General features: G+C 32.2%; 4 protein-coding genes across 4 annotated transcripts in view; 2 read left to right on the forward strand and 2 right to left on the reverse strand.

Moving 5' to 3' along the window:
* LOC135130617 (RNA-binding protein 42) overlaps positions 1–13,944 on the reverse strand; it is a 19,933-nt gene extending 5,989 nt beyond the window's left edge. Inside the window, exons 1-3 of the mRNA XM_064058021.1 lie at positions 13,774–13,944; positions 13,323–13,717; positions 12,943–13,269 (exon numbers count right to left, since the gene is read on the reverse strand). Of these exons, the coding sequence (XP_063914091.1) occupies positions 12,943–13,269; positions 13,323–13,717; positions 13,774–13,817 (766 nt within the window). The 5' untranslated portion in view covers positions 13,818–13,944. The remainder of the gene's footprint in view (positions 1–12,942; positions 13,270–13,322; positions 13,718–13,773) is intronic.
* LOC135130630 (uncharacterized) lies at positions 5,772–6,582 on the forward strand. The gene is made up of 2 exons (XM_064058048.1): positions 5,772–5,937; positions 5,990–6,582. Exon 2 carries the CDS (start codon positions 5,993–5,995, stop codon positions 6,407–6,409), a length of 417 nt encoding a protein of 138 aa, XP_063914118.1. The 5' UTR covers positions 5,772–5,937; positions 5,990–5,992; the 3' UTR covers positions 6,410–6,582.
* A 27-nt stretch (positions 13,945–13,971) lies between the features above and the next one.
* LOC135130627 (BOS complex subunit TMEM147) lies at positions 13,972–15,040 on the forward strand. The gene is made up of 3 exons (XM_064058034.1): positions 13,972–14,161; positions 14,216–14,348; positions 14,403–15,040. Exons 1-3 carry the CDS (start codon positions 14,085–14,087, stop codon positions 14,874–14,876), a joined length of 684 nt encoding a protein of 227 aa, XP_063914104.1. The 5' UTR covers positions 13,972–14,084; the 3' UTR covers positions 14,877–15,040.
* LOC135130602 (DDB1- and CUL4-associated factor 8) lies at positions 14,886–17,540 on the reverse strand. Its single transcript, XM_064058006.1, has 8 exons — positions 17,391–17,540; positions 17,048–17,335; positions 16,382–16,997; positions 16,150–16,325; positions 15,936–16,101; positions 15,580–15,885; positions 15,299–15,532; positions 14,886–15,249 (listed from the first exon to the last, which is right to left on the reverse strand). Exons 2-8 carry the CDS (start codon positions 17,326–17,328, stop codon positions 15,115–15,117), a joined length of 1,914 nt encoding a protein of 637 aa, XP_063914076.1. The 5' UTR covers positions 17,329–17,335; positions 17,391–17,540; the 3' UTR covers positions 14,886–15,114.
* Positions 17,541–22,294: the final 4,754 nt, after the last annotated feature.

A 22,294-nucleotide genomic window follows, 5' to 3' on the forward strand; every position in this document is an offset into this window, starting at 1 on the left:
GTACTCTCTTATTTTTATTTTTGATAATTCCTACAACTACCTTCAGAATATCAATAATATCATAAACACGTGGAAAATAAGAAATTAAAGAATTTTGAGTTAAAGCCACTGTTTTATGGAACCCTATTTACTTCTTAACAATAAAAGTTGTAAATACTAAAATAATTCTGATCAAGAGTGTCAACATATTTTGAAACATTGTTATGTTTAAAAAACGTGCCTGGACGACATCTTAAGGACGTCATATCATTGTGTAAACCGTATATGGTGATCGATAACATATTGCAAATAATGTTTACAAGTCTTTTTTTATAGTAGTTAATAATTATTACGTATAAAACTATCCATAACGAATTAACCACTTTTATCAAAACTACGTTATCTATGTATATTTCCAACTAGGAAAAATGAAATAATTAAATTACTGAAATATTCCTTCGATCACGTGATCAGCACTACGAAGTTCTTGTGTATTAGTTGTTTTAAAAATGCACATGAGGCTTATACCCTGTTAGTAAAACACACACCGACACAGGAATTCAAGCATACTTGAAACTGAAATTGCGCCTTACTTAGAATATTATGTTTCTATATGTTGTATTGCAATTTTTATTAGTATTAAAGTTCGAAATCGACAAGATTCATTTGTTGTTTCTCCACGTGTTTTTGATCTTAAACCTTCAAGTGACCTTATTACAAATGTTTAATCATAAACGAATTATCTATTACACCTAAATAAAGACATATCAAGGACTATTAAATTTGTTTTTTTGCTCAGTTGTAGGCGTCAGAGCAAATCTTTAATTTCTACGAAATTCAGCAATAATTTTGTCTGACCTGCACTATTTTAAAAATTGATTAATGCTACAATGACCTCGCTTTAATAAGTAATAAAAGGAGATACAAACTTAATGTAAGTAGTGAAGTGTCATAAAAAATGTTTTTTATCAATTGGTAATAAAATATTGTTGGTTAATATCTACCTATTACGTAAAACATTTATCATAACAAATATTTTTCTCAAAGTATTTTTAGCACACCAACAACATAAAATTCTGGACAATGAGTTTCAAAAGTTAGTTTGAACTTTGACGTGTGATATTATTCTACTCGTTTTTAATACAAAAAATTGTTTTCTTTGGCTTGTTAAACCTAGTCAGAAATTACAAGTTCTAAACAAATCTAATTTAATACATTAAAACTAAAGCCATTTTGATGTACGTTAAATATGCAGCAAAATACGAAATATGTATTTTAAATAAAAAGCGTTCAAATAATTCATAAGAGAAGAAAGCTCTGCCATTTTTACTGCCGTTTTCTGTCACAGGTACCGTATTATTACCATAAATTAACAAGATTCCCAATTTAAAGAGTTCTGAAAAAGCTCTTTATAATGCCTCCCTTTCTATTTGGCTACTGTATAATACAAACACTGTATCTCTGTCAACATAGCGTAGCTTTTTTAACGGCAAAATGAGATATTACTTTTTGTTTACATTTGCCAAATTTAAACTTAAGAGTATCGTACTTCAAAATTAATCCGAACAGATCAATATATTTAAAAATTATACAAAATCCGGTGAAATTTCTGCCTCTCAGTGCTAGTACGTACAATACATGTGTCCTACTTTTTAAGCGGAAGTTTAAGCTTGTTAATATTTTCTACAACGGCAAACTCCATTAAAAACAGTTCCAAACAAAATAAAATCGGGCAATTAAAACTTTTGATCATTATACGCAAGTTCTGGCGACAATGTTAAATAATTACTACAGTTTGAAGGAAAAATTTATAAAGATGTCTTCAAATTTATGAACAGGGTTGAACTGGACACAGTCGGGATACATGCATAAACTTCTTTTGTTGAGCTTACCTAGTAATTTCTTCCAAAAGTTTTTTAGTTTTTAACACCAGAACTCAGTTCGGTCATATTCCGAGGGAAATGGGGAGGGTCATGAAATGTCAGCTGAATTTAATACTTAATAAACAGTGTTTGTTCTTGTTGGCGGAATTTGAAACAATAGCGAAAATTAAGAGATTTGTTCAGAATTAAGAAAAATAAGTTAAACAGTACATCTGCTAATTTTTCATACATAAAAACCATTAGACATTTTTAAACAAACTGCGGTTGGTTACAAAATTCTAACAAAAATGAACTCTATCCATCACTTTTTACAATCTCGCATTATATTTTTTGGGATTTCAAATTTTATAGAATTATTTATTAATCAACAAACTTCACGTATGATACTGAACTACTATGTTAAATACTGCATTACTAGAATTTTTCAAAGTAATAAACTTTGTCTGCCACATTTCTTTGTATCTTGCTACTAAATATAATGTTACTGCTTTTTCAAAATATTTTTGAAACCACACAAAATGTTTTGAAAAACTTTGTAGGGCAATTTCGCACATTAACAATATTTTACAACAATACATTTATATAAATTTGTTTCTAAAAATCATTATTATTTAAAGTAATTAAAATATTGTTCTAGTAAACATTTTATGTTCCGCTTACAATGTTTACAAACGTACGCTACTACATTGTACAGAACTGTACAATTTAAAATGTATTTAAATACATCAGTTTTAATGTTTTTTCAACTTTTTATTTTTACCCTGATAAAATTGTAAAATTTATTGTTAAACAACGATAGAATTTAAATTTGCTACTCATAAGGTATAACCAAAGAACTAAAAATACAGGTCACATTGAACCGTGATAAAACCATAATCTTAATATCCTCTAGGAAAATTTCACTGTTTTTATTCCATCGTCCAAAATCCAATAAAAAGATCTAGTTATGAATTATAAAATATAAACACACTTTGAATAAACGAATTAATCTGTAATTCGCTTATAAATACTGCATTTAATTTGAGAAAATATTGATAAAACTAGTCTAACTCAGCGTTAAACAAAACTTCGTTGATTTTTTCACAGCGAATCAAATTAGTTATTCTAGCTTCTAAAACTTTTAAGGGCAATATACACGTATAACAAACTTGATCATTCTCCAACTGTGATCATTATTTAAAAAAAAGTTTGCCAATTTTCTCTCCGCTCAAGGCGCTCAAGGAAATGTTGAAAATTGGTTTGTATTCTAGTGTAAGAAATTCCCTCAAGAAATGTCACCTTTTCTACGACGTCTTTTTCAAGTTTTTAATATCACCAATGTATTTATTAAAATAATCCTCGAAATCAAAGTCTAAAGTCATGCTTTAAATCACCATGTTGAAAACTTTGGTATTCTAACTACAAACAACACATCATTGCTACAGCGATTTAGCTCTTCTTAAAATGTTAGTTTCTGTGGAAAATATTCAGTAGTTTAAACATATTTGAGTCGGGAATACAGCTGATATAAACCGATTTTAGTGATATGGAAGGAAAGTAGGTACATACTTTAACGTTTTATTGAGCAAAAACTGCGTGGCAGTATTTACAATGTAATTTCAATTTACCTACCCTGAACTATACGTATAGTCTGTCAGATACTACAAGGTTATATGGTCCCACTAAACTTAAGAATGGGATCTTATAATTCCTTTTGTGCGGCTGGTTATCGGTTCAATCCAAGAATTTGTCTCAATATCTTGCCTACTGTTGGGTAATCCGCTTAAACAATTTTGGTACATTAAACCAACACAAACACAATTTACAACTGTGGGTTTGTGTTATTAACTGTTCCATTGTCGTTTTCACAATACCCTAATTTTACAACAGCCATATAACCTTGTAGTATCTGACAGACTATACTTTCTACTGGGGTCTGAGCAAAAGTTAAGAGACGGTCAAAACTGTATCATTGCGAACGTCGCTTATTTCTTGAAAAAGTGCAATAGAAACGCTTTGCTTTCAGTACCGCCTTTAAACTCTTATAGCAACAAAACGTACGGAGGAGGCCACGTATAAAACTCTCTAGATGCTTCTCTTACTGTATACGTCTTTTTTTTGGTAAAGTAATTTTAAAAACAAGAAAATGAAAGAATTGGCTCAGTTTACTATTATCATCAAATAATTATAACTAGAGATGTACCGACTGTAGGTCTGGCCGACTAGCCGATTGTTCGGCCAGTAAAAGCCGACTAGTCGGCCGACTGTTCGGCTTTGCTAAAACCGGTTTATAAATGCGACAGACAGTATGTTTTTTTTTTCTATTTCTCTGACTACCTTAAAAATTTGTTTTATTTTGTGGGTATTGTTGGTGATTTAAAAGCGACGGTACGGTTTTCAGATTTTATTTCGTTCTTTACTGTTTGAGAGTGCCAGGGAGAAGAGGGAAGGGTGTTTAAAATGGTACACAGGTAAGCTCGGTTTCGAAGAGGTGGAAGTAGGTAAAGAAGGAGTTTAGAAAATTCTAGAAGGGAAAAGAGAAAGTATGTAGGAGCGTAGGGCAGGTAGCCGAAAGATCGGAAGTATTTACATTTATACAATTATTATGAATGCGCTCAGGTTGAACACCTGATTTTGTGGGAACTGTTGTTCATACAATTTTAATAACAGGAATAACTAAAGTTCCTTTGTTTTCCAAAAAATGTATTAAATTTGTTTCGATAATTTTAACATTTAATTTTTTTTAGTAACTCAGTACAAAAATAGAGAATAACACAATTTAGGGCCAGTTTATACAATATTTTAACTGCGATTAAGTTGATCGCGCATTTAACAAGGCCATTAGCGACGTCTGATTGGCGTAGAGTCGGTCACATGGTACTTTAAGGCGGGGTTAAAAATTAAATCGCAATTAAATATTCAATTGAGGTTCTGTAAACCTGGTTTAATTGTTTTATATACTATTTTAATTCTAATAAAAAAAGCCGACCGGTCGGCTGTTTAGCCGACTAGTCGCCGACTGTAGCCGACGATGAAAAATGGCCGAATAGTCGGCTTATCCGACCGGTCGGCCACTAGTCGATACATCCCTAATTATAACAAAGGAAATTTGCACAACTGTTTTACCATATTAGATATTACATCTAGATATTCTTCATAAGACATAGCTTGCATCTATTTTCTTATTAAACCCATTTCAAAGACAAAAAAAATTGGTCGAAGGTTATTCCGACAGAACTTCTCTCCTGAAGTACAGTAGAACAAATCGAGCTTTTTCGAAAAATTATAAGATTTGATTTTGCAAATTTTATTTTTTTATGATAATCTTTTATAAGTCAAAATAAAGATGTGTACGTAAGGAGATCACTTTTTTCGCATTGTAGCGGTCATGAAACGTTTAGAAAATATGAAAGTGGCAAGTCACCCGTTCGACTCGATTACTATACTTTCTTAGCTTACGCTCAGGAAATAAAAATACTAGTGGCAGATATATTTGACTTCTAATTAGTCAGTACATCAAAGGTATACACAAATCGTAACCTTTTTTTTTATTCACATAATAAATAATAAAAGGTAATCAATGACATCCGAATACCTACATATTATAAGCTTTCTGATGTGGTGATACCATGCAGTCAAGAAAAAATCTTGCGTCACAGCTTATTTACTTTCTGAAAGCAATCTATTTTTCTGCGCCAAATCAATTAAAGGAAAATATTTTCAAACAACTCAAATATCAGTGTTAATGAGTGATAAACAAGTAACAAGGAAAACGTCTGGCAACGTACAAACCATAACATATTTCGCCCCACTCTTCCAAAAAATGCAAGAATCGTATTCTATTTTAGAACTCTATCACTAAAAATAATAATATTGCGATAAGGAGCGTCCGTCCGTTAATAAAGAATTATTTTTCACTCTGAATTCACGTGTATGGTCCACAAACAGATTGCCATCTAGCGTGACCGTTTATACATTATTTTTTAAAGATATAAATGTTGCGAGAACAAGTAGCTTACTTACTAGCGTCTCGTACACGAGAATACACGCATCCAACCCCCAATCAATTTCCGCCTTTTACTTTCAACTTTCGAAAGTAAGACATTCTAATAATTGTGAAATTTGTTTTGACACGAAATTATTTTCAGGCAATGCATAATTCAGCCGTGATTTTGGACGTCATCCTCATAGTCACCCTGTGTCAATGGTGTGTCTGTGCCCCCTACCAAGAAATCAGCGACACTCGCAACCAAATACATTTGCAAAAGCACAGCGAAATGAAGAGGTTCTCGAACCGTGAAACGAAGAAGGACATCTTTATATCGCGCGGATGGGGTGCCGGTGGCATGCCTTTTAGCGTCTTGTACATGAATCCGACGTTTTCTTCATCGAAAGCCCCAGCGACCGTAGAGACGAACATCCGGCCGCAGACCGCCTCCAAAAGCCAGCGGAAAAGTTTACCCCAAGTGAGAACCTCGATGCGACAGAAAAGTCTGAGTAGGACACCGCACTCCGTCATTCCGCAGCTATTTGTTTCTTACGGCTGGGGGCCGCTAGGGAAGAAGTAGTTTGTTCGCTTTGTGATTTTTCATTAAATTTGGTTTCATCCCCGTCATGGCATCTTACCCGACTGAACCTCTCGTGATTAATTTAATGTATGTTAGTTTTAGGTATTTATTATTTTATACGTGTGACAAGTCCGATGTGGATTAACTATTAATAAAGGTAAACACATAAAAAATAGCTATTTCATTGGAGTAAATAAGGAGAGATGAGATCAAAGAGAATGATTTTTTATTGATAAAAGTGTTTTGCAAAATTTGTGAACACGTTCGACTTTTTTTCTGTTTAAACTTTTTCCAAGTTCCTGTTCGCCGAGTTTTCACAACAAACTTTCTCTTTTCCACGCACTAGTTTTCAGTTCTTCGTCTTATTTATATCGAGTTAATACTTTTTATTACCCCACTTTTACTTATTTCCCTTTGGTACTCAGTTTTAACTTGTGTTCCTAAATTATTTAACTTTGAATTTCTAGTTCTTTTTTTTGTCATATTATTACTCATATAAAAACGACGAAAAGTTTCGCTGCGTCAAGAAATTATTGTAATTTACATAAATCTCGTCTCATTTTCTTGTAGTTATTTTTCTTTGCAGGAAAGACAACGTAACAATTCGTAAGAGATTTCCACAGAAAATAAAAATTAACCACAAAACAGATTAAGCTAAATATCGCATTTAATACCAATTTTAACAAAGACGACATTTCAAAAATCTAACATTTTTAACTATAGAAATTAGAACCAAAAACATTAGTGGGGTCAAAATTTAGAACAAGCAATATACTGTCTTTTTTTATACGCTGGCCACAAGAATTTAAGTGCCAAAAATTTTGAGGATTTAATAAACCAATTTCAGTTCATGTATAAATTTATTTAATTTTAAGAGAATATGTATTTGCAGATCTTCTAAAAAAATGTAATTAACGGTTGGCACTGCAAACGATATGTTGAAGATCTGTTTTCAAGAACAGTAGCAACTTGAACTCGATATGTGTATGATCCAAATTGTAACAGTTTACACAATGGACATGACATAATCATAATATAACCTATACATTTTTAAACTAATACTTTATTTAGAAAATAACAAGTTTCTCGAAAAATATTTATTGAACTTTTTTTTTTAAACGATAACATTTTGGTAAAGATCAGTATATCAGTTTTGTAATCATAATGTTACTGGATGCCAGAATTTTAGAAAAAGAATTAGGCTCATACATTTTATAATGTTACAAAATACTATATGTCTACAAATTATGGACAACATAATTTCTATAGCTTGAGGTTGGTAAATAAAAATTAAAAACGAACATTAACATTACTGAAATAAGTAATAAAATATTTTTTATCGAGGGAAGCATTATTCGATAAAGATTCATGGATTTTTTTGAAATAACGTCTAATAATATTAATGTTGGTATAAACAGTGTAACATAAAGCATAAAATGACTGTCTAGTCAGAATTTTACAAAAATTAAGCGGACCGTTTATGAGAAAACTGAGAACAATTCATATCATTTTTTTTAATCTTTAATCGCTCGTACAATACGCACATACCGAAAAACATAAAAAATTATCCACGCGTTTCGCTAACCACATTGGCATTATCTACACAAGACTAAACTCAGTTCACATAATGCCAACGTTTGTGGGGTAAAAAATGTTTTAGAAATTCAATTTCTTGAACATCCTCTGTAAGCATACATCCTCCATAAAAACAAAAACCGTATCGTTTCTTACTGTTTTTGATTATTTTACCGTCATTTATTACTTTTTGTATTTGACAAGTCTCTTGTGAACTAAAAGATACTGAAGATAAATAAAAATAAAACTTTATTATTTCGCTTGGGAATAAATGAGACGATGCGACACAGAAATTTCTACCACTGGAAGTTTTCGCTTGAGCATTACAACACTGAACGCAGGTCGAATAATGGAATACGAAGTTTTAGATTTCATTTGAGCAAAATTAAATTTTATTATTATCTACATCAAAATCGATTAAATAGCTGGTGAAGTTTCTGTAATGTAAATTAATTAAATTTTAAATAGAGAACTACGTTAAAAATAGAGTGCTTTTGCTTTAGGAATTTGAATTAAGACAAAACTCAATAGGCTGTTCTTCTGTAAATATATTTCCGTGAATGCTTTAAAATTACGGAAATATAGTAGCAAAATAATGCATATTCAGGTCACATATGTCTAACAAACAAACTAATTAAACAGAACTAGACCAAGTACGGCCCAAACAATTAAAATTGAGCTCGCGAACAAATATGGAACTTGAATAATAAGTAAATATGTAGGGTTTTTCCAAGGTTTATATAATAATGTAAGTACAGTTTTGTTTATCAAACTATCCAGCAACACTTATCAGATTATTTGATACTTTTATGATTACATGCCTCTAGGGCACTATAATTAGGTGTCTTCAACCACCTCCGAGTGTAATTCGCGTTTACGATTACTATTGAATGTCATAACGCGAATTTAAATGATTAGCTGTTCTACATTCAACATTTTATTTTATATTTAGAATTCACAAAAGTAAGACGATTATATTTGATCTTAATTATAGTTTTTTTTTTAATATGCATTTTGAATTATGTATTATAGATCTTATCGCAACTTTTTAATAATAATTGAAGCCTTTTTCTAATTTTTAGTTCAATCTTCCCTTGGCATAATTATTGGTTTCAATATTTTTGTGTACACGGTTCATTGTATATTAGTTATCGGATAAACACTGCATTTTTTCCATTTTTTTTTTAATTGTCATTGACAGGGTGATGACAATCTGCACCATAATGAACGTAAGCTATTTTAATCTATAGTCAATACCTTGTTATTTTTTGGCTGGATCGCAGGATACAATTTTTACTTCTGAAGCTATAGGTAATCGGATTACTTTGACAAAGTCTAATTCCGAGTTTTCTTGGAGTTTCCGGCTATTTTGTTCGAGAATTGATCTCCGAAACTCTAAAACCGATTACTCTGAAATTTGAAGTGTACCTCAACATTACCATATTAACTAAAAAACTGAGGACGTCGTCTAAAAAAGTGCATCTTGCGTTAAATGTGCAGTTGAACATCTCCTTTAACTGTGGTTTAATAACGCACCCATACTTTTAACTTTATGAAGATGGACTAAAAAAGTCAAAGTTTGGACAATTCTACAACATTACATAACTGACTTTTTCGAAAGACACTATGTAGTAATTCAATTTTTATGTATTTAAGTAAATTCGTATAAAATTTTAGAAAATGAAATAAAATAAATATTAAAAACCACACGATGTAAAAAGCAGAAAGCGTTTACAAAAAAATTAAATTTCACAAAATATTTCAAACATAGCAAACGATACTTCGCACAGAAACAAATAATAATAAAGTGATAATGCAAATCTAAAAATCTTAGAATTAACAAGATTAATTCGTAATATCAGTATGTATGCAGAAATTCCCCACAAATATTTGCTGTATATAAGTATTTCTACGAATGTTTTAATTACCTATTTCAAAACTTATTGCAGGAATTCCCATGCTATCAGAAAAAGGAATAAAAAATACCCCACAAAGTTGTTCTTACAGTTAAAATATATTTAGTGTAGCCAATCAACGTATTTACCCATCATGCAAGTGATTTGATGGCATAGTTAGATACTATATTTAATCCTTGGCGATTTAAGTAAGTGACTCTTGAAATTTCACTTGCATACAAATACAAAAAAAAAGAAAAACTAATATCTTCGTTTCCGTAACAAAATGAACATTATTAGTAAAATTTTCAGAAGTAAATTCAGCACCGTCAGTAACAGAAATTACCTTTAAAAATGGAATTTCTAGACGCTGAAAAAGCTTGTCAACTGAGAATATTCACTCAAGTTACAAACAGTATAATTGACTCCAGCAACATATAACGAAAAAATGTAATAAAATATTTCGTTGTTTCAGCGCACGACAAAATAAACTTGGTAATATATGTATACCTGGAACGTCGATATTATGCACATTTAGCTATCAATTTATAACATTTTAATTAAACCATTATCTACAAAATTTTGTTTTTAAATAACTGTATTACTAAATTTGTCTACAATAATAATTGAACACTTTAATAAAAAATTATATCACTGAACTATAGTGACCTTCTATAAGAATGATGTAACATATAATCGTTATTAAAAAAGGAATATCATTTACTCCAGACATTAAAAGAAGATAAAGTATAAAAAAAAAAAAAAATCCGGAGCACTGGCCTAAACTTTTATAATTTAAAGGCACATTAAACAAAATCGTGTCGAATTTTCTTAATATTTAATTAAGGGTGTGGGGACAAAAAATCTGCACAAATTTCAAACTAGAATAACTGTATTATAAAAGCAGGTATTAATAACGTGATCAACAACATTTATAAAAACAACTTTAAAGAACACATTCTGTACCATATCTACTTGCTTTACGAATTTTTGTTTTAACACGGCGCATTAAATTTGTAAAAGCCGTTATTTTTGTTTGCCGTATTTTCAGCAGTATACGCTTCTTTAATTCTGCATGTGTCGAGGCTTCCCATCCATTTTCGTACACATTCCTCTTTAGGTTTCTCCAAAAACGTTCAATTGGGCGTAGTTGAGGTACGTTGGGAACATTTTTGTCCTTAGGGATAAAAGGAATGTTTAACTCATTATATGCAGCAATAACGTTAGCTGCGTAATGAGCTGTTGCCATGTCTGGCCAAAATACAAAATTGCCATCCGAATGCTTTTCTCTTATAAAGCGGACAAGTCGAGACCTAATGCACTGTTTTTCATAAATATCTGCATTAACAGAATTTCCAGGTGGGCAAATAAACGCAGTAGAATGTCCACGTGAAGAAATGGCCAACCAGACCAACAACTTGGACTGAAATTTTTTATGACCTTTGAATTTCACTTTATCATCTACTTCTTCTCCTTCCTTGCAATAGAAATGTTTATTGTTAGCAGTATCGCTACCATCAAAAGTGAAGTAGGATTCGTCATCGATGATTATTTCAGTTCCATTTGAGGGGGAAAAAGCGGATTCAGAAAGATGCCTTAATTTTCGTTTCTGTTCCAACTTTTGTTTTTCTGAATATTTGGGGGCGGATTTTCGTGTTGCAAGTTTGACATTATTCTCCTTTAATATGTTGCTAACATACTTTTTGTCAATTTTAAATTTCCGTCCAATCTTTCTTAGTGAAACACCAAGTTTACCGTGACTTTGATTGACTAAGACTTCTCTCTTCTTCTGGGACATTTTTCTTGCTGGTCTTCCGCTTCCTACTTGTCGTTCTACCGAATTCCCATTCTCTACTCTTCTGCAAATACTATAAGTTGTCCTTTTTGATATCCCCATTTGGAAGAAGTGATTAAGGGTGAATGACTTTTTTAAATGCATATGCCTTCTATAAAATTCGGCAATCACAGATCGGCGATCATTTTCATTTAAGTGTTCCATTATTACAAAAAATATTGAAACTTTCAAGAGGAACTAGGCATAACAATTTTTAACAACTGTAAAAAAATGTTATAACGTCAACCGTCATTTTTCTCAAAGCTAACTCGATTTTCGGTGAATTAAAATTTGTGCAGATTTTTTGTCCCCACACCCTTACTTGTAACAATAACAAGAATATTCAAACCAGCTGGTTTTTCTACATGATATAAACCTTAAAATTTAGCCTTGTATCAGATTTAAATACTCATTGCAGTGTAATAAAAATTGTTTTCTACACCTTTAACTATCATTTGTAAAACGGTTTTCTTCAAAACCATTCTAAAAAATTAAAATCAATTTTTAGTAGTTGATATTACACGCGAAATATCTCAAAAAACATAAAAATGTCACTTGTATAGATAGAAATTCATTTTCAATTAAAGTTTCTTTCCAAATATTTAAGAAAACAATTTAATGAAAAAAAAAGCAGCCATCTCTTGAGAAGTGTGGAAACTAAATGTTATAAATATCAATTTTACAATATTCTCAATACTATGTTGTCATGTAATCACTGCTGCATTTATATCTGTTTCAAACATTGCTGAAAAATTGTAATTTTCAAAAAACACCAAAAAAATTTTCGTTTTCAACGAAACCTCAAGTGTACCTTTAAACTGACTCTATTTTGTAGATTAGCTATTACCACTTAATCATTTCTATATAGGTAGCAAGTTTAGAAGTAATTTGAAATCAATTAGTTAATATGAATCACTTTAGTGTGTTGTGGAGCGTTAAATCATTCTGTTTGAAGCTTCAGTTTATGTAAATAGTTAATTCCTGTTTATCTTTGAGCTTTTCCCTTTGAGTATTCACCTGTTGCAGCTCTAAATGTAGGTGGTTAAACATACAGATTATACCAAATGAACATGTATGTGAATTGAATTTACCAAACATAGCATAAATTAAGGAAACAACACATATTTAATGAGATACTATGAAATCAGCATTAATTTACATTATATTTACTATACCAACTACAAAGGACGCCTAAATGAAGTTAATAATTAATAGTCACTAACACTTACCATTCATTTCCTTCATGGCCTTTGTAAAATCTGCTGGGTCCTTGAAACTAATAAAACCATATCCTTTACTTTTGTTTGTACGTTTATCTCTTATAACTTTAGCACGATTAAATGAAGGATACTTATTAAAAGTTCTAGTAAGCAGTTCATCAGTGACATCATTTCCTAGATCACCACAAAATATCCTAAAGTCATCATCAGGCCAATCAGTTAATGACAGATCTTCCCACACTTGCCCGCCAGCAGTACGCATCAACTTCCTATTTTTACTGCCCCTTCGTTTATAGTCGTCTGGTCCAAATGATTGTAATGCACTACTTGCTTTTCCTGCAATCATTAATTATTAAAAACAAAGAACTACACATACTTTATGAATATACCTTGTGATATAGCTAATTCCGCACTCACTTTCTCATTTTTCAATTTTTTTAACTTCTTTTCTACCTCTGACTGTAAAGCAATAAAATCAACTGATGACTGATTTGTCGTTGTTGATGAAGAACTTGTTGAATTAGCTAGGGCAGACTGTTGTGCAGCTTTAGTTGCTGCTGTATAAAGAGTAGGTTTTGCAGAAACTACAGCCTGTTGAGCTACTGCTGGTTGGGAATACATATCATAAGCATTATGCGACGTCGACTTTTTAACTTGCTTCACTTGATGAGGAATAAGGAGAGGTGGTGCAGGCGGCGGGGGTATATTTCCAAATCCCGGTAGTCCGAAAGTATTGGAATAAGCTGCATTCATTAACGTTTGACCCGAGATTTCGGCCTCAAACCTGAAATAAACAACGGGTTAGGTTAGGTTTTAAAATAATGTTTATTAGTCTCTTACCGATTCATTTCGTCTTCCATTTGACGAAATTTATTGGTATTCATGATGGTTTTTAGTTAAAGTGCACAAATTATAAAATATATCTTGATAAAATAATAAATATTGTAAACGTATATTTCACGTTTATCGTCAAAACTTGCGGTTGAATTGTCAAAAACCTAACTTCACTGCATTCGAGAAAAGAAATGGACGAACTTCACTGCATTACTTTGACAAGTGACATGTAATAGCATTTCTAACCTAAAAGTATTGAAAAAATTAATTTCTATTGTAGAACAAATTAATTTATCGAATTTCTTCTTGTATTAACAATGACTTTGTACCATTTTGGAAATTGTGTGGCGTTGATTTACGTTCCATACTACCTTACATATAAATATTCGGGACTGTTAGTCGTCATGTGAATGTGTGGTGATTTTAAAATAAAATTTGTGGATTTTAGGTCAGAGTATGGGGCTTTTTGGAAATGTATTCAAGCAGGCTGCATTTACATGTTCACACAGTTAGCAAAAATGTTAATTTTAGCCACTTTCTTTCCCGACAACGTTTCAGATTTAGGAAGTGATGTGTTAGGAGTATGTTCACTAATAGTCTCGTATCATAGTATTTTATCATTTTATTTGTTGTAGGAATTTTTAAAGTCAACTGTAGATTTAGCTGATTTAGTTGGGTTGTATGTGGTGTTGGCGGGAATACCTGGGAAAGGCCATAGCAAAGTCCTGACAGCAGGAATAGGTTGGGCAACTGCAGAAGTTATATTATCTAGAGCTTTGTTACTTTGGGTTGGAGCTCGAGGTGCCGAATTTGATTGGAAATATATTCAGAAGTGTCTTGAGTCGAACATTTCCTTGGTGCAGCATATTGCAACAGCAACACTGATATGGTTGTGGTCTAGACATGATTTAAAGAGCAATTTTAAGCCAGTGGTAACAGCGCTGTTGGTATTTTCATCATATAAACCTTTACTCTTAGATCTAGTGTTAAAATTTTTATTGGCTGGCCCCTGGGTTGGACTTTTTGTTAAAGCTGTTGTTACACTTATTGTAGGGGCTTTTACTTTAACTATTTATGCCGGCTTGGCGCAAGTGATTGGAATTTTTTAAAAATTTAAATCACATGTATCATACAAATTTATTTCCTAGTTGAAATGTAATAATAAATTCATACAACTAAATCACATATTTATGAAAATGTTAATACTTTAGTTAACATTTTACATATACATTTCATAAAATGATTAATAAAAGTTGGTAATTTTAATAAGTAATGTAGGTGTAACTATAACATAATAGAGAACAGGCTAGAAAACAATGCTGAAATAACCATTTCCTTGTTCGTTGATTAAGAAGTATTACAATTTGGTGCCCTATCCAAGTCGTCGTCTGAGCCGTCAGAATTGCTCATGCTTTCCGATCCTGAAGAATTAGAATCCGAATAGGTGTGGAAGAAGTCCCTAACATTAAGCAAATTTGATGCCTACAAAATGACCAGTCTATATGCGTTTACTGAAAACTTTTTCTTTTACCCTTAGCCTACTGGTGTTTCTAAGATGCCTCCACAACATCCACAACATTTGGCTCTCATTAATGTCTGACGCATCCGTATTGTTCAACTTGGTTTTCAGGTTATTTTTGACTGTGTTTTTTAAACCTTCCATTGTAGGTTCCTCCTCACAAGAGGGTACCCACACCTTTACATCCCAATCCAATCCACTAGTGCAAATAAATGGTAACTGAGGATGCGGTTCAAGACAATTGACCTAAACAAAGTTGTAGTATACAGTAAATGAATATTCTCATTACTTACAACTCCATTATCATCAGCAAGCAACCACTGTACAAGAGCCTCAGTATTTCTTTCCCAAAAATATATATGTCCACAATCTGAACCACTAACTACAAATTCTGACTTTGGGCCAAAGAAGTTGACACCTTTTATAGTTGCTCCATTTCGGTGACCCTGATATTGATGAATAAATTTACCTGGTTCTGGATCTTTTGTATCAAACAAATAAATATCCGCATCACTGTATGATGCCAAAATTTCAGAGCCATTGTGATTGTACACTGCACAAGTTACATGATAGTTTCTACCATGGCTTTTACCTTTTACCTAAAAATTATGAAAATATAATCATGTCCATAAATGTCTTTTTTAACAACCTTTGTAAATGGTGTGAAGGTAGCTGAAGGTTTATTACATTTTCTTTGGTCATAAACTCTAACAATTGAATCTCTACCACTAACACAGAATTCATGTGACTTTAAAGGATGGCCATGTATACTGTACAATGCTATTGTCTTTGTATCCTCCTTAACTGTCACAATTCTAAAAAAATTTGTTTAAATTTTGTCAGTGTATATCTGAAAGACATACTTGGTGCTCTTTGGGCCTCTGACATCGTGATTGAGAACAGCGCCATCTTCTCCTGCACTAAGAATAACCTGAGGTTGTTCTGGAAGCACAATTAACTTATGACATGGTCCTTTGTGAGATCCCAATAATCTTGCATTACGTACACCCTCTTCTTTGGATAACTGAGCAAGGCGGACCTTTACATTACACCAAAAAGTGTTAGAATAGAAAATTTTAAGAAAACTAGTGTTACCTGTCCATCTCTTGCACATGATGCAATATGTAAGTCCCCCGATAAGGGCAAAAATTTGCTTTGAAAGACATTACCCCTATGTTTCGTTTTGTATTTCATCAGGGTTTTACCTACTTTCCAATCCCAAATAACAACTTTTAAATCATCAGCTCCACTAGCTAACAAGGAACCATCTGGGTGAAAATTTAAGCTATTTACACAACCCGCGTGCTCCTCCAATTTATACATTAATTCTAAACGTTTTACACAATGCAAAGATCCGTAACATCTTCTTTGAAAAAGTTCACGACTTTGTAATTTAGAACTATAACCTAACTGTCTCTTATTAATTTCGTTAATGGCAGACCACCAATGTTTTGGTTTTTCTTTTTTAAATAGAGGATGATCAGAAATATCTGTTTCATCAGTATCAAGAATTATGGTCGAGTCATCACTGCTATCAGAAAATAAATGAGTGTCTTCGCTGGATGTATTTCCTTCAATATCTTCTTCATCATCATCCTCATCATAGTCTTCCCAATCATTATCATCCTCGTCTCCCTCTTCCATTGGAAGTTCTGCTACTGCTACTCTTGGGGTTTCTTCATCATCACCCATTGGATCATCACGATCTCCACTGTTGCACAAAATTAGCTTACCATACTTAAAATGACATTTCTTCCTCACCTGTCACTTGCGTGATTATTCCGGTAATTCCGATTCTTAGAATTGGACAAGCGAAATGTAACGGAGGGAGCTACCGCTTCTGAATCACCAACACCATTTTTTATGTCAGTGCTGGTGCTGGCATTCTCTTGGTCAGTATTGCTTGACGAACTCGATGACTCTTCTGACCTACCTAAACCAGAGTCGCTGGCTTTAAATCTTTTGGCGTTTTCTTCCGATTTTTCCTCAGTTTTTGACGCATCTTCACTTCTGTTGTCATGATTTGTTTCATTTTCATCCATATTTATTCTAAAAATATATGGCAGAGACGTAGTTCCTTAATTACATTGACAGACCAACTTACTGAAGTCGATTTCAGAACACAAAAATTTTATCCACATTCGTTTGAAAACTTACCTAAGAAACTCTTCTTTTTAACTAGAAATTAAATACAGATTGTAGTTTTTCGTAAAATAAAGTAAATCTGTCAAATACGGCACAAAAACAAAATCAAAGTAATGCCAATATAATAGAAATAAGGGTCAAGCGCAAAGCGCGAAGAAATTTAGTGATTCCTGAATATCCCTAACCGATTTAAATTGAATTTGATAAATCTACGAGTGGATGTGTTTGTTTTTATTTTATTATATGTGGAATAATGTGTATTTTTAACTTACGTCATCTTGAAATGTGTCAGTTCTGTCGCTGTAATAAATTCCGTTTCTCTGTTTGTAGTTCTTTCGAAAGGTAACTTTTATTGTTAAGAAATTATTATTTTCATCAACAAAAGGTGTCGTCTATTTCAAAACGAGAACATGTCAGATGTAAGATTAATATTTCATTAAACATATTTTCAAACACATCTTATGATAAATATTCTTCACCACATCCTTTCTATTAGATTATACATACATTATACTCATGATACTGACGGAGATATTAACAATTATCTTACAATTGAAGCAAACCTTATTTGATTGGATGTTTCTAGTTACCTCCATGGATAACTATGATTTTAAAAAATTATTCAAATGAAAAACTTGTGACGTATCCTGTGAGAATGCATTTTGAGTTGCATAAATACATTATTAAATCGGCCATTCTGCGTGAAAAACCCTGTATTCAATTTAAACAGTGTTTGATTTGGAAAAAGTTTGTTTTTCTAATTCACTATGACCAAAGGCGGCCTTTAAACAGCCAAACTTTGACCGCCAATTGATTTTTCTGTTATTCAATTTATTTAGATTAAACGCAAAAATAAATAAATTCAATACAAGAGCTCGTCAGGATGGATAATAATGTTTTCAATTCTGTCGAAATGTCAATTTTAATATGATTATGATGACAGTATCCGACGTTCCGTCAGTGTTGTTACAAAACCACGGTTGTAGAATAGATAGGTTTGTACACTAATGGCTTGGGATGGCGACGCTTTTTTTCGATCCCTATATCCATGGAAAGGACACAGACAGCTAGCGCCTCTACCTTGTCGAGCGGAAATCGTTCTAGTCATTTTAGGGATTTTGGTTTACATTGCTTTATGAACAATACAAAATTTGTAAATGACATTTGATCGGAGTCGATAAATACGATTTCTTTTATTAATTACATCGGTTATAGACAGATGCCTATAGAGTTCTGTGTCCCTAAAACGTCAAAAACCAGGCGACGCGATCGGCAATTGGCGTCGCTGACCAGGGATATGCAAATGTATGCTAGTGTATCAACCTATCTATTCTACAACCGTGTACAAAACAGACAAGTTGAGATAACTATGTTTTATTTTTTTTACTTCCTGAGAGTAAGCTAATTTTTAATGGTATAAAATACAAATTTTATGGTGCTTAAATTGTATTTTTTGACTATCGTTTATTAATGTGAAAATTACGAACAAATTTGGTGTTCAAAATTGATCAATAATGAATTAATGAGTCTCATTATTCAACGATTAAACCAGTTAAACTAAAGTTTACAGAAATGCCAATGTATTGTTGGGTTGCATACCAATCTACTAAAGTTTGTTATTTCAGTTTCAAAGATTTTTAAAATTAACACGATGTTTTAAAATTGCATCAACAGGATGTTTTTTTTTTTAATCAAAAATGTATTGTAAAACAAATTTAAATAAAATAAATTCGACAGAAATGTTAGAGTATTGTTGGTTGCATATCAATTTAATAAAATCACAGTATAGATATCATTCAGTAGGGACAACTCGCTATTTTTACTGACTCGTTTTCATGGGTGGTCGTTTGTCTTGTGACCGTATGAGGGCGCGCAACGCAAGGTACTTCTCTTTCTTACACATTGTGACATTGAACTGCGGTACTTTGATTATCTAGTGACTTTAATGTGAAATATTTGAAATTTGGCAGTTTAGTTGCATTGGTTTTGATGTTTTAAGTGGTTTAAGGCTAATCTTCCGGTGTAGAGCGGCCGGCAGAATAGAAGATGACATGGGCGGAGCTTAGGCTGCGCGGTTTCAAGTCACCAGTGTCGTACCATACAACATTTCTTAACTTTTTTATTAATTATTTTTTATTTGATTAATTAAATTTGTCTTTAAAAAGACTGTTTTAGTTATTATAAAAGAAATACACTGGAAAACACAAAGCAACTCGAGAAGACACACCAACCTCTCGTAAGAAAAAACCTAATCAACAACGAGTAGACGCGAGCCGCTGTGTATTAAATGTATCTCTCTTCAGCTCACAATGGACTCGACCAATCGAAATTGTGCGATCTGCGCTGGTCACGTGCTGTCATCTTTCCTTTTGCTGGCCGCTCTAACTATTGCAGTTAAGTGTAATTTTCACAGAGACATTTTAAAAAGCATTGTTTAAGTTTTGATGGGACCATTGTTTACTGTTTAATTTTTTTGTAAAAAAATTAAATGTACATATATTAGTGTTTTCTAATAACGTTGAATTTTACAACCATTTACAACCATCATGGAAAAGAAATTAATGAAACGTAAAATCGTAATCAGAGAAGCGGGGCCAAATCTGAATTTCAACACGGCATCTGTGTTATAGGATAGAGCGCTTAATTCATTATTTATTACAATAGACTGTATGATTTCTAAGATCAACTAGTTACAAAATGTTGTTGTTATTACCTTAGATCATTTTTAATTCGTTTCCAAAAATTCATTTGCACAAAGTGTAGTAAATTGTGTACACGAATCAATTTTAAAATTTTCAAATGAAGCGTTTGTGATACTTTTTAAATTGGATGGTGACATCTAGAAATATTTTGGGCAACGACCACCGATGATGGCTTAAAATTCGGGTCAGAAAGATCAAAGGCGCCGACACGAGTTGTCCCTACTGATTGATGTCTATACTGTGATAAAATGTCAAAGCAAACTTAGACATTTCAAGTATATTTGGTTGCATAACAAATGTTAAAAATATTATTCAAATTGCTGTTTTCGAAAATTACGACCGTCTAAAAAATATTGTAATCAACACGTGGGGTGGAGGCGATTAACGATGTCGCCTATTTTTAAGTCCACTCGCTCCCTTTGGTCGCTCGTGTAATTAAAATTGCTCGATCGTTAATCGCTGTCATTACCCAACTAGTTGATTAAATAACTATTTTGGTTGCATCTTGAATTTTTAAGGTGTGGGCCTGCTCGAGAATGACCGTGTACACTACTGATAAGTGAGCAATGAAAATACCTACGATCAAAAAAACAGCTTCTGAAAATTTGTTTTTGATAAAATGTTTGTCTTGTTAAATTACAGTTAATCTGAAAGTTTGAGTTGAAAGTAACTATAATCGTTGGTACAACGATCAAAAAGAAATCAGATTAGTATTTTTTGTCTTTTTTTTACGATGGACTAAAACCTCGGAAAAATAAATTTCAAATAATCCACTATGAAAATGTTACTGTCTCAGACTTTCTCAAATGATTGTCATTGTACGTCGCGATTTTCATAGTCCATGTATTTTCAATTTTAATTCTTGAACAATAGGGCTTTGGACAAAGTGTCATTATATAAAAGTTTGCATAACACCCTGTATATTTTTTTTAGATCAAACATTATTTTTAGTATAATATGTAGCATCCACATTCGATAATAATTACAAAATATTTATATTTCCTCCTAAACTTATGCAACTTAATATACACTAGGTGTTGCTGCAATGGTGGTTGTTTGAAACCAGGTTTTGCCACGGGCGCGTTTGGAGGGTATTGGGCATAAAACAAAAATAATTTAATTAGATAGAATGTAAAAGCAGCAGCTGTAAAATTAACCTGAGTTTTTATGCTGGTAGAAATATATACAGGGTGTTATTGAAAGGTACGTATAACAAAATTGACAGTTCTTCGCGAAGTCAAAGAAGTCTGAAAAACTTATTTTGTGTTATCAAAATTCTAAGGGGAAAATTAACCCTGATTCAACATTTTTAGACGCTACTGAAAGATATGTAGGTAAAATTAATTTATTTTAGTAAATCCTAGCAACTGTAACAATAAAACTTTTGTCAAGATCAAGACTAAATGTTGCTATAGAAACGAAAAATTTGAACATAAATTCTAATAATTTTTATCTCTAAAAGGATAACACTTTTACCTGAACTTTTTTTTACTTTTAGCACCCATACTTCGATTTTATTTTGTACGTACCTTTTAATAACATGCTGTATGTTTTTATACGATAATAATTAAGCAAATCTTAAGATTTGTTTAGTCCCTATGAACCCATTTTAAACCAAACGGCACCGCCTTTGACCCTGTGTTGTTGTCCGACTACACCCGTTGTGGTACGGAAAGGGCACAGAAGGAAAGGGTCATAAATGGTTTTTGCTGGCGTTTATGTAACGTTGGTTAAATCTCTGGTTAAATCGGGTATGCTCTCTCCTGTCATTCTACCTCAATGATTGAACCAAACGATTCTCGAAACACTTGAAAAATAGACAATTTTTTTCCGTCCAGGATGTTTACTCGATGATTCATTGTTAAGAAATCGCTTCTATGAAAATTTACTATTGCGGTTCATTTCCATTTTTGATAATATAAAGCAATCAAAAGTTGTTTTTATTTTTATCTCATTTGTAAATCTTTATCAATTTGGCAATACAGACTGCTTTGATAATACAGAATAACAAAAAAAAAAAAAGAAAAGTGGCATAAAGATGAACATACTGTGGTGACCGAATTTAAATCAAAGTTTTCGCGCTGAAATTAATATTAACAGCGGCGCGAAATCACACTTGAATAATCTGAATTTGAAAGAAAAAAAAATTCAACCACAAAAA

This window comes from Zophobas morio, unplaced genomic scaffold (assembly GCF_036711695.1).
Source record: "Zophobas morio isolate AGI-343-1 ecotype UQ-CSIRO unplaced genomic scaffold, CSIRO_AGI_Zmor_V1 ptg000002l, whole genome shotgun sequence".
Taxonomy (NCBI): domain Eukaryota; kingdom Metazoa; phylum Arthropoda; class Insecta; order Coleoptera; family Tenebrionidae; genus Zophobas; species Zophobas morio.